Below are 14108 nucleotides of genomic sequence, written 5' to 3' on the forward strand. Positions count from 1 at the left end.
ATTGGTACCTGTCAGGGCCAAGGTGTGTTTCTGTGATTACCTGCATGTCTGTTAAATATTCCAGTGATCCCTGCAATAAATTAATCACACACCTCAGTCATATATTATCATCTATTTGCACATGCACCTCTCTTTCACTGATTTGAACCAGGCGTGTGAGATGAAGAGACACACTGTGTGAATATATTTTAATGGAGGAATTCAGACAAGAACTTGTTTATGGAGACTTTTTGTGAGGCATCCTCTCCATGAGATTTTCTTTCTTTTTTTTTTTTTACTTTACATGATTTCAAATTTCTCGATGTTGAATCATGCATGTTAAGTTGCATGTAATTTCCCTTCATGTTTTTTTATTTCCATATGGCCTACCTAGTGCGGGGCGAGCAATATAATTAATTACACTCTGCCAGAAATAGATCTCAATACTTCTGGAGCAACTTCTGTGAAGAGCTAACAAGCCAGTTAACTAATTAAACTAACTGACTGTTCTTATGTAAAGAAAGAGATGTCTTGATGGGAACACCTATTGTGTGTTGTGACTTAAATGTGAATGCTAGCAGCTCATTTGAGCGTATGAGATTGTTTAAGGAGAGCTGGTAATTAAAGACTTGTTTGCAGGAAACACTAATTAAGGAAGCAAGTACTGGTTTGTAACTGAATGTGTTCAGTTTAGCCAATTTGTCAGCAACAAACTAGTTTATCAGACAAACAAACCAACAGATGCGTCATATATATTTATTATTTATTACATGTACATGGTAGTTTTACAATATCATTATAGGACTATAAGTTATGAATTTTGTTCAAAGGCTAATGATATATTTATGTAAAATACAGAGACATAAATGCTGTGTTATTTGCCTCAATGAAAAGCCCTTAGAACAATATATAAAGTGATATTAACATTTGTATTGTATAAATCTGGCAAAACATTACATAAAGTATTTGGCACCAAGTAATCTTTCACTGAATAAGTAACATACGACTCTTTTAAAAGATTTTAGAATATTTGCTACTAAAAAACGTTTACTTTTTAGTGTTGTGAAATATGAAGAGATTATTTTTGCATCTGAGAAAAGTTTAACTCAAGGGAAAAAGTACAAATGTATCAAAAAGGAGGGAAAAAAGGCATTTGTTAGAGAGATAACACTGCATGCATAGATCAGCTTCACAGGTGGGAACAGTTTGCTGTAGCTTATATGAATGAATGAAAAGTGTTCCTCCTGAAACCTCAAAAAATTATATTGTAATTATTATCATTTTGGTAACAGAATGTGATTGATCTAATTGAGAGCTCACTTCTTGGATCCATTGGCAGCTTCCTTAAACTATTTTCCTTCTCATAGCGGCTGCAAGATAAATAAAACTCTTCTTGAAATTCTTTCAAATGCACCTCTGTCATTACTAAAGCTCTCATTTACTCGCAGGCGTCAGGCTTTTTTGTGAGAGCCCCAGACTTTTCATCTCTTCAAAAGTCCATCCGTTACACACACCATCAGGCTGTGTGTCGTAGATGTCAGCTCCAGCTCCAGCAGGTAGCAGCTCAGGTTGGCTCGCAGGTGTCTGGGTGCTCAGTCAGTCCCCGTCATCCTCCAAATCTGTCACCCAGTGGTCCCTCAGCTCATGAACTGTGTGTAGCCCTCGGCACCCGTTACTATGACATCCATCCAGATCCTCATGGCCTCAGGAGACGGGGCCACCATGTAGTAGAGGCGGTCGTGGGTTTTCACACAGAAGGTCAAAGATGGGTTGGGGCTCTGGAGGATCACAGGGAGAGGGGGAGACTTTTTAGACCAAAGACTGCACCTGTTGCATCTTTTTCCACAGAGACATTTGTCAAAATAAAATAAAAATTTAAATTAAAACAACTTCATCCAGTCTAATATGGATCTTTCTATTTCTCTAAAAATAGCTCCCAAATGAAAACATGTGTTTAATTGCTGCTCTCACACAGCAGAACGTCTGACTTTGTTTTCAGTTAACATACATTTTGAGTGAGTGTAGAAATGTAGCTTTATTCTAAAATGAGCATATCTACTTATTTAACAAAATTATACACGTTGAAATAAAGTTAATTATGGGAAACTGTTCAAGATCTGGACCTATAAATTATTGTTTTTAGCACAGAATTAGTATTTTAAAAAACAGAGCAAACTGAATAAGAAACATTTTGGAATTAAGATTTCAGATTTTATTTTTATTGATTAAAACATTTATTCAATCATTTAAATGATTAATATAGCAGCTGAAGTTCTTAATTGAAAAAAATGAAAATAAAAGCATTTGATTACCTTGGTGGCACTGCGCAGGTGATCGTAATAAACCTCTTCAATCGCCTGAAAGTAAATGAGCCCTTTCAGCTTGGTCTCATGCTTGTCTGCGAGGAGAAAAAGAAAAAAAAACAACATATTAAGATACATAACATTATGTCTTGTACTGATGCAAGACCTCTGTCAGCCTGAGCAGTAGACAGTACAATCAGCCAGCGTTGTGGGGAAGCATTTCATTTTTGTTAAAATAATACACTTTTATAAAACAAATATTTCTTGTTAGTCTTGGACCCAGGATCACACCTGCAGAGAACTTAAGCGTCAAAATACATAGATGGTCACAAATAATATTTAATTTTACAGTATACTGTCCCACAACATGTGGCCTTATATTTTCAATGACATTTGAGCCATTTTACTGTAAAACAGGGGCAACCATAGAATAATAGAATAGAATAGAACAAAATAAGCTTCACATTTCCTTATGCCCTCAAAAATCCATTTAGGAATAAATGTTTCAAAAAAAGAAATAAAAACCAGGTGCAAAATATTTTTTTGTCAAATGAAAAAGCAAGCACATGCCTAATAAATTAAGTAATAAAGTTTGGTGTAATGATATGGATCGGATCCTACACCAGTGATTCTCAGCAGAAATCCAGATTAAGGATCAGAGGAAGTGAAAGTTGTACAGTCGGATAACATATCAAAGGTAAGAAACTGAAACTGAAGTCAGTGGGAAATTTATTTTACTGGCATACTTCTCTCTTCTAAGGAAAATATCTGATTCACCATCATTATGTTTAAATTTCCTGTTCAAGCCAAACATTTTTACCTTTGGACAAATTGTCCCCTCCCTCTTTTATTAGCGATGACGTGAATGAAAACAACTCAATAAGCCTTAAAATGCCCGCGGGTCAAAGCAATTCAATAGTGAACAGCAGATATATTTGAATGGATGACGACTGTTTGTTGTAGCTTAATTAGAAAACTTTAAAGAGGAAATTTCATAATTATTATTTTTGTTAATGTTGTTATTTTGCACAAAACATCAGATCCTGCCATAAAAGCAGTTTGTGGAATGAGTAAAACAGAGAAACCAGACACAAAAACAAGGAGAAAGGTGTTAACTCTTTTTCCCAGCAACACATAACCCATGAATAGGTATGAGCAGTACTGTATCAGAGTAAAAGTTAATTAAAAGTGCAAGTCTATTTCAAGCTATGCCTGAAGTCTTTACCATCCTATTAATTTGACTTGTTTTCTTCAGTTGTACTTTCTGGATCGTCTCTGTGGTTTTTTTAGCCTTTTCCCTGCCAGCAAGGTTCACTATGTTTTGTAAATCTTAAAAAGAAATGCCTCTCCTTTGTATATCAGATTTGATCTTTCAGTACAACATTTCCCTTCAAGCAGGTCAGACCTTCTGTCCAGTCCTTTGGATTACTGTTCCCTATTCACAGAATGTCTTTTTTTCGTTTTTCAGGGAAACCTGTGGATGAGGCTCATCGGACGCAGTCATTGGACTGATGGGTTTCTCTAGTTTGGGGCTTAACTGAAGGCAGTTAAATGTGAAGGAGTCTTTTCTCACATCTAAGATCAATTGTCCTAAAAAGAAAAAATCAGTTTAAAGAGTTTCTGAATTCCACTCTTCTTCAAATAAACAGTGGTCTTTTTGTTTCTCTCCATGCACACTGGAGCGCCCAGCTAAGAAACAAACATCCAGCAACAATTAAAGGCAATCTTTTGAAATACGCCTGACACTTTCTCTTGCTCTCCCTTTTCCATAAGTCAAATCTGCTTAGTAATGAGATAAATGTTTTTGAAATGTGAGTTTCGTTTTATTAGTCACGAACAAGCCAGGAGCTAGCCTCCTCCCCAAGAAAAACACATCTAGAGAAAGTATTGCATCTTATTTCATCACCATCATCACCATCATCTTCGTCAGGAGTAAGGGGGTGAAAAGGCTAGGCAAGTGAGTGGAGAGAGAGAGGAGCAAAGAGAACAGGGGCGACAGTAATGAAAATATCCCTGGATTCTATTTTGAACTTGATTGTAAAATAATGTCTCCAAAAACACGCTTGTGAATTATTCAGAAAACTAACCGCTCATTTCAAATTCAGGGGACAGTCTGACAGACGTAAATTACAAACTAACTTCAGCTTTAACACACAAGAACAAGGAGGAAAATTCCACTTAGTGCAGCTTTAATTAGTGTTTGGTTCCAGATGAATAAACGCCGGTTGGGACAGAAGTCGGGTTTTATTGAAAAACACAGTAAAGAGAGCGAAGTGTACATTCTTCAGAAGAGCCTCAGTGCTGCTGTCGGATGAACTGAATAAATCAGGTCCGGGCCCGCTCTACAGGAACTCTCAAACATAAGGTTCTGAGTTTAGGAATGCCACATATGAGTGGAGTCTTATGTGAGCAAATTGGTTTGGTTTTAATCACCTGAAGCCCTTTCTGTAAACGATGCCCGAGACAAGAACTGGACAAGCCAAGCAGAACTTGATAGAACACAACAGGATCCATTAGAGAGAAAGTTATTATTAGTTCTAATATATTAGTCCCTTATCCTGTGAAGTCCTATTTGTGAAAAGAGCACTTAGTGGTATTTAACAGAGGCTGTAAGTTTTAGGCCTCAAAGGCATGAGGGGAGGGAGGGAAGTTACTTTCTTTAAGTCGTATTTACAAATTTGCAGGTTTTGCAATAGACTTTGATAGACAGTCTTTCAACATGCAGCTCTAAACAAACAATTCATTAACTGTGACGCCATATATGTAGTGTTCCACCTCACTTTCTTATCTTTATTTATCTATTTTTTTTTAAAAAGAACTTTATTCTTGTGTGATTTTTGTGTGACTTGTATATTTTTGTGTGATTTATATATTTATCTTTTTATTTTTTTTGTGTGATTGTATATTTTAAGCACCATTGCACCAAGACAAATTCCTTGTATGTGTAAAAACCTACCTGGCAATAAATCTGATTCTGATTCTGATTCTAATTCTTGTCCCTGTAAATGTTTCTATATTGAACACACCAAAGGACAGCTGAAACACAGAGTGAGTGATTAAATCAGGGTCATTAATACTTTTTGTAAACAATGTAATTGTACCTATTAACTGCATCATTGTAAGTCATATCATTTTTATATTTAGGATATCACAATTTAATATTTGTTATCAATGAGACTTCCTTAATAAAGAAAGCTCAAATAACAAATTAAATAAATATCCCCTTATATCATAGATGAAATGTCATTGTATCCTCACCCACGTAATAAGAGAAGTTCCTCTTGAGACGGTCAAAAACGAACCAGCGTTTTTTCCACGATTTGATTTTGCCCCCCATCTTCACCAGGTGGCCTTTGCACATCTTCTCTGTGAGGATGACGTAGGGGCAGGTATCTATGCTGTGGCCAGACGACTCCACGTGGGCCCGCAGGTCAAACTCCTCCTTCCGGTTCGGCAGATAGCGTGTCATTGGACGGGCCTGTGAGGAAAATGTTTCATATTGCTTCAATGCTGCTAACCAAGATGAGGGAATTAGTAGAGCTGCTTTAAGTAGTTTTGGGCGAGTCTAAGTCAAGTCCCAAGTGTGCAAGTGAGCAAATTACAACTCAAGATGCAAATGTCTCAGGTCTCTGAATGCAGACCATTATAATGACATTGCATGTGAATGCTTTCTTTCACAGCTGTATTATCTACATAGAGTCCTTTAAATAAACAAATATGTGAGGCTGTACACTGTCTTATTTATTTTTTAATGTTCCTGTATTTTAAATGTCCAGTGTGTAACACTTAAGGGTTAGAAATGGAATGTAATATTTATAACTATGTTTTCATTAGTGTATAATCACATGAATTATGTTTTTAATACCTTAGAATAAGCTGTTTTTATCTATGGATTAAGCGATAGGAGTCTGCCATGTTGAACCGGCACGTTTCTTCTGTAGCCCAAAACAAATCAAACATTGGCTTTAGATAGGGCCTTTTGCATTTTTCATGCATTTCGTGGCCAGGAAGTTTTTCCTTTGTGCTTGGAAGGGGAGGGTGAAGCCAGGAAGTTGAATTGATCTGCAACTACACCACTAGATGCCACTAAATCCTGCACACGGGTCCTTCAAGAAGTAAAAACCTGAGACTTCTTCTTTCAAGTCTCAAAACAAATATTTAGGGAATACATTTATTTTTTTGGTTGTGCTTAACACTCACATATAAAGCTGTTTTTTAGCAGAAAACAGCAGAAAACGACACTATGAGGGAGGTGAGAACGAACCAAAACAGTAAAGTTGAGGCCGTAAAACAAAAACAGTGAGCTAAAAGAACATAAAAGGCTCTTTTGAGCTGGGGAGAACTGCAGAGTCAGATGATAATGACACTCCTTTCACATTACACATAGTCATTTGAGGCATTGTTATTATAAAAATATTGATTATAGCAGCTGTAGGTTGGACTCCAGACAGCCCTGATAATGAGCGGAGCTGGGTGTATTTAATGATTTGAGGACATTTGTTTACTCGTAGCACTAATACCACAGACAACCGGTAATTAAATACACTCAGTCAAGATTAAAGCTTTAATTTTGTGTACATTATATTTTCGTGCACCCCCCATTTTTCTCTGTTCTACCTCTCACTCTCTCCATCCTCCCTTCAATTGTTTCCCCTTTCTCTCCCTTCCCTGACTGAATCTTTGATCTTCCCATATACCCAGCTTCCCTTTAGTGTCTCGCCTCTCATCCTCTCCCCAAAAGTCTCCCATCCCCTCCTCCCTCCCCTCCTCTCTCCTTTCTTCCCGCAGCCCGTCTCCTCCCGCTGCTCCACTGACCTGGGAGAAGTGTTTCTCTCTCATCTTCACCTCCTCCTCCACCAGCCTCTGCCTGTGGGCCGTTTCATCCTGAAGCCTCCTCTCGGCCTCCTCTCGCCTCCTCCGCTCCTCCTCCAGCATCTGCCGCCGAGCCTGCACCTCCCTCTCCTGGGAGCGTCGGGAGAGGAGACAGAGGAACAGATGGAGAGAAAAGAGGAGAAAATAACAGGGGGGGGGGAGACGGGGACAATATGTAAATGGTAGGCAAATATTGCAATACAAAGTGAACGACTGTCAGAAGAGGCACAGGAGAATTCAAGTCCCAATCCAGGGTTTTGTAAAATATATCCCTTAAGTCTGTATATAGAAGGATAAGCTTTGCTGATGTAAATGATCCTTTGCAGCTTTCAGTTACTTACATACAGGTCTACTTTGTTTCAATATGTAGAAAAAATAAAAACAAACTACTTACGGTTTCATTTCACCACTTTGACAATGATATACTGTGTTTTTTTTTTTAATCTATTAAACAGGAGCAACATGGGACTATGGTAATAATTCAAAGTTATTGTTGATCAACTTTCAGGGGAAGTGGTATGGACACTGTTTCCCAAAATCTGTAGTCCAAATTAATGATTTCATACAAATTGCAATTAAAATATAATACAATTGTGAGATTATTTTTTATTACATGTATGAAGAGTTTCTTTTCTGATGAAATGCATAACGGTGGACATATAAAGTTTGCTGCAGTGTTATTATTAGGGTGTAATTGCAGTGCATCAATTAGATTATTTCATATATATATATTGATGTTTTATCCATATTGCCCAGACCTATCTCCAGCAACAAAAAGTTTTTAACAATAAAGAAATAAAGATATTGTATGGGCTTATTTGGCTGCAATGACATGTGTTTTATATTTGCCAGAAAACAACTTCAGGTTTACCAGTGGAGACCAGGGCTGCAACTAATGATTATTTTCATGATTCAATATCGATTGAATTCTTTTCTTAATTAATGAATGAATTGTTTGTAAAAAATCTCCATTATATAAATGACTTGCTAGTTTAAACCTTAAACAAGGAGATGAAGTGTAGTAAGTAATGGGATAACTCATGATGTCATGTTAAACCACTGCAGCACTAAAGTTTGGGAACTCACTCTGTTCTCCATCAGCCTGGCTTTCTCCTGCTGCGCCTCCTTCAACATCTTCTCCATCTCTTCTATCCTCTGGGCCTCTAACCCACAGGCACTACAACACACAGAGGGGAAGGAGAGTCTGATGACACGGCTACGACGAGGCTTTGGGATAAAAAAAGTAAACAGACATGCCTGGAAACCAAACACTGAGAGCAGTAGGAGATGAAGACAAAGGTTTCTTCACGAACAGCAGTAAACTGAGTCTTTGAACTCCTAACTTCATGAAACGTTGAAAACTTGAAGAGGTTGGCATGGCAACAGACAGTGTACCAGCAGTCCCGGGAGCAGACATGTAACAAAACATGTTGTCACGGGAACAAAGCGCAGTGACCCTTCTCCTGGGAGACGGGGCAGACTTGAGTGTTCCCATGGAAACAGAGCCAATTGCTCATTTCCCAGTCTCTCACCTTTCTGGGGTACAGGCGGAGTTGCCGGTGGAGACGCTGGTCTCCATGCTGTCTGAGCTCTCCAGGCTCAGGGTGTCGTACGCTTGGCTGCCGCTCGGTGGCGGCTGATGATGCAGGATGGAGTGATGGACTGTGGGAGACAGATCTGTGCAGGCAGAGACAGAGCAGAGACAGCTGTCAAAGACTTACAATGCCCTCTACTGATGGTGCCAAGTCATTGCTAGTTGATAATAATCTGATCCAGGGCTTGTTAAACAAAGTAGACTTTAAAGAGCAAGGAGTTTTAAGGTTTTTCCTCCTTGTTCAGGAATACATGACTACAGGTCTCCTCTATAGAGTTTGATCTGTCTTAAGTTAAGAGGGTTATGAAGTCTTCGTGTGTGAAAACAGATAAGATGGGACTGAGGGACTCAAGTACCTTTGCTCTGCAGAGCCAGCTGCCTCCTGCCGTCCATGTCTAATGGATTTGACATCTCTCTCAGCACTAACTGTAACCCCTGAAAAAACACATTGGAAGCATCCCACATTTAACTACTTAGGAGGGTTTCTTTTTTTTACATATCAAATGTGTTAAACTGATTTGCTCACCTTGGTGGATGCATTTTTCTCATGAGTAACACCACTGGAGTGTGGCAGGGCTGCAGTGCTGCACGATGCTGTCTGTCCAACCTCACCATCTGATTTGGACTTCAGTAGCTAAGAGGAGAAAGACAGATCTGTTTTTCTACATTTGAAGAGGAAGTGGATTTAGTTTTTCTTCTTCAAAAGTCCTCTCCTCTTCTACATTATTTTCTTAATCTAGAAGATTCTTTCAAGAGACTGAAATGGATCAAAATTTTAGATTTGATTTTAGTTTGTGGTTTTTGATCTTAAGCACTGCTTAAGTGCAATTTATTTTGATGTACTGACTAACTTCAGTTACTTTGCAGATCGAGAATAATAATGGAAAACATAATCCTCAAATTCATTCTGATGTATTATTATAAATTAAGATTAGATGTGACTTAATGGATCCCTCAGGGGGAATTCACAAAGTAATTAAGTATTGCTACGCTGTGATATTGCTTTATTTTACCTGAGTAAAATATCTGAGCTCTCCATCCATCACTGCATCCAGAGCACAAGTCTGGATGCTGAAAACTAACTCATCTAAACAAACTGACTGGATGATGGCTTTCTTTCAAGCTATTTTTTAAATATAAAAACAATGATATTTGTTGAATTGTGACCCCTTACAGTATTTACTTCTCAGAAAAGGAAGCTATATTTATTGTTAGCAGTGACATGTAGTTTTTCTCCTGTCGTTCTCTCCGGATGTCAAAATAAGAGAAATGATCCTGGATGTCATGTACACTGATCACAGTTTAGCTTTTAACCTTACTCGTTTCCCCTGGCTGTCAGTATTTGTCTGTTCTGATGCTGGAGCACTATGACTCATGTATACATATATATGATGCATATTTGTACTGCCAACAGAATGGCCTTAACGTTGCATCAGTCTGCACATGTAGCACTGTTGGCTGTTCCTTTTCCAGCTCAGAGTGTTTTTTACAGGAAGTTATAACACGCTTTACTTAATGCCTGAAGGATCAAACACCCAACTGAGGATTAGACTATCAACATCTCTAATTAACAACTCATAGCAAAGTTCCCTATTAAGGCTTATAGGCTCAGTGGATTGTACCACAGCATACATTTTTAGAAACAAGAATGGTTCGCAGACCCTATCTTGTTTTGTCCACTAGAGGGCCTCCTACTCATAAGAATAGTTGAGTGGCTAGTGAGAAGAACACCTACATTCAGATGTGCAAGACAGACAGTGTGTTGGCAGTGCATCTGGCCTTCTATTAGCGCCTCTTAGCAAGATGCTGAATTAAACGCACTAAAAACTAACTACCAGAAGACCATATAAAGCAGTGAGCGAGAGAGAGTGGAGAATTTACCTGCCCCTGTCTGCGTGTGGAAAAAGACTTTGCAGGCAGTGGTGGAGGACATGACTGAGGCTCTCCAGCTGCCATGATGTCCTGATACCAGCGCTCGAGGTTAATAGGACACATTGCATTCCGGCTCAGCTCAGGCTGGCTCTGGGGTGATGAAAAGCATCCAGCCAGTGACAGAAGCATCAAGCAGATATAGGAAAGATGAGCATTGTAGCAATAGCTGCTTTAGAAATTGTTCAGTGGTTGGTTGCAATGTTGGAAAAACTGAATGGTGTTTTCAGTGACCAACATGGGACCCCACCAGTTAGGAAAGAATAACAAACCTGTGTAGAGAGAAAGGAGGAAGGACCACATGCAGCTGAGTGGTATGAGAAGGTGGATTCAGAGGAGGCAAGTTGGAATGATGGAATAGTGGAGGAAGAGGATGGATCAACTCTCTGCATCCCAAAGATCTGGCTTAACTGACTGACTGTGATGTACTCCTTCACACAGCCAATACAGACACACAGAGACACAAGACACACACATACATTTACAGAACAGGGAGAGAGAAGAGAGTGGAAAAGAGCATTAAGAAGCTGACGAGAACACATCATTGAATAAAGCAGAGAGCAGGCAGGGTGTCTACCTCACATGGCAGAGCTGGAGCTACAGCGAGGGAGAGGCAGTGGAGAGCAGCAGGGGAAGAAGAGTGTGGTTGCATTGAAGCATTTCCATACATCTTATAGACATCAGCGAGCCTGAGGTATTCCTGCATCAACAGCCGAAACACAGGGATAAGGAGGCTGGAGATGGCAGCAGTCAACACTTAGACAAGTCATGCAAAGATGCAGAAAGCAAACACAATTCTTCCTTTGAATAGAATCAGTATGGATGGCATCTAGCTTATGAACAATACCGCTCAAATCCCTCAATTCTACATTGTATAATCATACAGTTTGGAGAATGTACATGCCCTAAACAGACACACTGTAAACAATATATAAATAAAGATTATTATGTAATCACTTTACAAACTGTAATACATTTTCACTTCATTTTGTAATCACACCTGCATCTTATATAACATTTTGTAATAGACAGCATGAATGTAATATGTAATACATTTCCCTGCATTTTGTAATAAATTATTACATGTTGTGGTGGTTATTACAAAATGTGGAAGTTTAACTTTTTTTATGATGAAAATGTTTATTATGTAATAACCAACCAAAATGGATTCATTCATGGTCTTCATCTGTACACTATTTCTTCACAATTAACCTAAGCTAAACTTCTCAAATATTGGTGTTGAAGTTGAGAGAGAGTTTTATCTCTGTCTAAATAGCCACATAAAAGCAATAACAAGGTCAGCTTGTTATCAAATTACAAACAGAGCCAAGCTCAGGGACTTCATGTCAAATGCTGGAAAAACTCATTCACTCTTTTATTTCTAGCAGGGTCGACAACTGCAATGGTCTTCTGACAGAGTTCCCCAAAAGACCATAAAAAAGCTTCATCTACATCAAAATGCAGTTCATAAAAAAGTGCCCACATTTTGTAATAGCCACCACAATATGTAATAATTTTTCAAAAAAAGTAGGAATATTTATGACATATTGGGTTCAGGCTGTTACAAAATGCGGGTGAAATGAGGTGAAAATGTATTACATCTTGTCAAGTTACTACATAATGTGGGGTTATTACATAATGTAGAAACTACCAGCATACACACTGCAAGCTTGCTGTTGGTTGTCAGTATTTGCTAACACACCACCATGCCCCTCTTTTATTGTTATTAACTGCAGCACAGGCATTTACGATTTGTCAGTTTTTTTTTACAAAGAGGTTTTTGTTGACATTTACCTCTTGTAGCCTAACAGGAAAGTTTTCAGGGGAGGGTATTTGAGAGGAGGAGAAGGAGGCGGAGGAGGGACAGGGGCTATGAGGAGGACCGTCCGCATAAAGAAGGTCAGGTTCGCTGATGTGAAGAAACTCCTGTTCAAAAAGTTTATCTAAAATTAAAGGTTTGTTTGTGCAGTACTTCTCCTCCAGCTTAGTGACCACATGGGTGTGATATCATGTCTCACATCTTCCTGCTCACCTCCTTCATGCTGCTGTTGGGCTTTGGGAAGTTTCTCCCTCCTGTCAAGGTGTGGTACCTCTTCTCCAGGGCACACAACCTGTCCTGCTCCTAAAAGGCAGAACCAGCATGGGCATGCTTGTCATAGCTACTGTCATGTCATACATTACTATTGTGAATAAATTACAAACAGACAGTTAAATATACAGTGCATAAATGCTAACCTTGTGTAACAGCTGCAGAGTCACTGTCCTGTCTTTCACCATCCTCTCACAGTCTTGAGCTGCCTGTAACCCCAGCTGCTTCACCTGAGCCTCCAGAGCACCCATCCTGTCCTGTGAATCAACATGTCCAGTTTCTTGATGTCACACTGACTTATAATCTTATGTTGGTGATTGCATTTTACACACAAATGCTTGTTTTCTCAGAATCGGAATCAGAATCAGAAATACTTTATTCATCCCCGGGGGGAAATTTGTTTGTTACAGTTGTTCTACTCACACAATGTTAAAGACAAGAAATAACACTTATATTACAATATCTAACACAATATATAGAATCAAAATGTATGTATAGGTATATTCATATAAGTAAAAAATAGAATAGAAATATAATAAGAGCCTAAGAAATATGTGAAAAGCTTATATACAAAGTGTAAATGTAAACGTATTCCACTGTATGTGCTGACTGAATTAATTGTCAATATACATGTCCCCACCTTCCTCTGGGCCACACTGCTGTGATACTCGGCTCGCTCTCGGAGGAGCTGCGAGCTCTGAGTCTCCTTCTTCTCCTCCAGACTGCTCTCCTCCTCCAGCTGGCAGAACTCCAGCTCCTCAAACTGCTTGGTCCCAACTTCCAGAGCTTCAGCTTTCTGTTCACATGCAGACATACATGCACATTTATTCAAACAGAGATATTATAGGATAAGGCTGGCAATATTCAATATTTTTCTAATTGTTAACAGAATTCCACAAAAAGGTCAAAACCAACAATGTTTAAGTAGCACTGTATGTATTTTTTCCCCTCCAGGGTGACATGTTACTTTCTGACGATAAACACAGCCACTGCTGCTGTAAATACTCACTAGCATGTATTAATCCACGGCTGAAAATAGTCCCCAACAAATTTACTCTTGTTTGAGTAACATTTGCAACAAAACTACAAATTACAGTGCTCAGTTGTTTTAGAATATCCCTTAGCCATTTTTAATAATGAAACCATACAACTGTGACCCAATTCTGAAGATTTACCTCTTTAGTAACAACTGATCCACAGAATAGCTGATGAGGTCAGAAAGTACTGAAGGATGGACACATTGTTGGTTTTGGTGTTTTAATGAAATTTGTTCACAATAAGAAAAATAGACAGAAACACCAGCTTATCCTTTAATGTCCATGATGAAGAAGCCAAAGTGTCA

The 14108-nt window shown here is 38.7% G+C and overlaps 1 protein-coding gene across 12 annotated transcripts in view; it reads right to left on the reverse strand.

The window, feature by feature from the left end:
* Positions 1–721: 721 nt before the first annotated feature.
* phldb1a (pleckstrin homology-like domain, family B, member 1a) overlaps positions 722–14108 on the reverse strand; it is a 30041-nt gene continuing 16654 nt past the window's right edge. For 7 of the 12 annotated variants that reach the window (XM_051399839.1, XM_051399842.1, XM_051399838.1 and 4 more), the window contains 15 exons: positions 13407–13562; positions 12913–13023; positions 12710–12799; positions 12472–12603; positions 11255–11377; positions 10950–11108; positions 10630–10770; positions 9275–9382; positions 9105–9183; positions 8687–8831; positions 8241–8331; positions 7098–7244; positions 5541–5760; positions 2292–2377; positions 722–1757 (listed from right to left, as the gene is read on the reverse strand). In XM_051399839.1, coding sequence (XP_051255799.1) covers positions 1617–1757; positions 2292–2377; positions 5541–5760; positions 7098–7244; positions 8241–8331; positions 8687–8831; positions 9105–9183; positions 9275–9382; positions 10630–10770; positions 10950–11108; positions 11255–11377; positions 12472–12603; positions 12710–12799; positions 12913–13023; positions 13407–13562 — 1929 coding nt within the window. In that variant the 3' untranslated portion in view covers positions 722–1616. The remainder of the gene's footprint in view (positions 1758–2291; positions 2378–5540; positions 5761–7097; positions 7245–8240; positions 8332–8686; positions 8832–9104; positions 9184–9274; positions 9383–10629; positions 10771–10949; positions 11109–11254; positions 11378–12471; positions 12604–12709; positions 12800–12912; positions 13024–13406; positions 13563–14108) is intronic. The other 5 variants (XM_051399845.1, XM_051399843.1, XM_051399846.1 and 2 more) reach the window with 5 other exon arrangements.

Source organism: Dicentrarchus labrax, unplaced genomic scaffold (assembly GCF_905237075.1).
Source record: "Dicentrarchus labrax unplaced genomic scaffold, dlabrax2021, whole genome shotgun sequence".
In the NCBI taxonomy this organism is placed as follows: Eukaryota; Metazoa; Chordata; class Actinopteri; family Moronidae; genus Dicentrarchus; species Dicentrarchus labrax.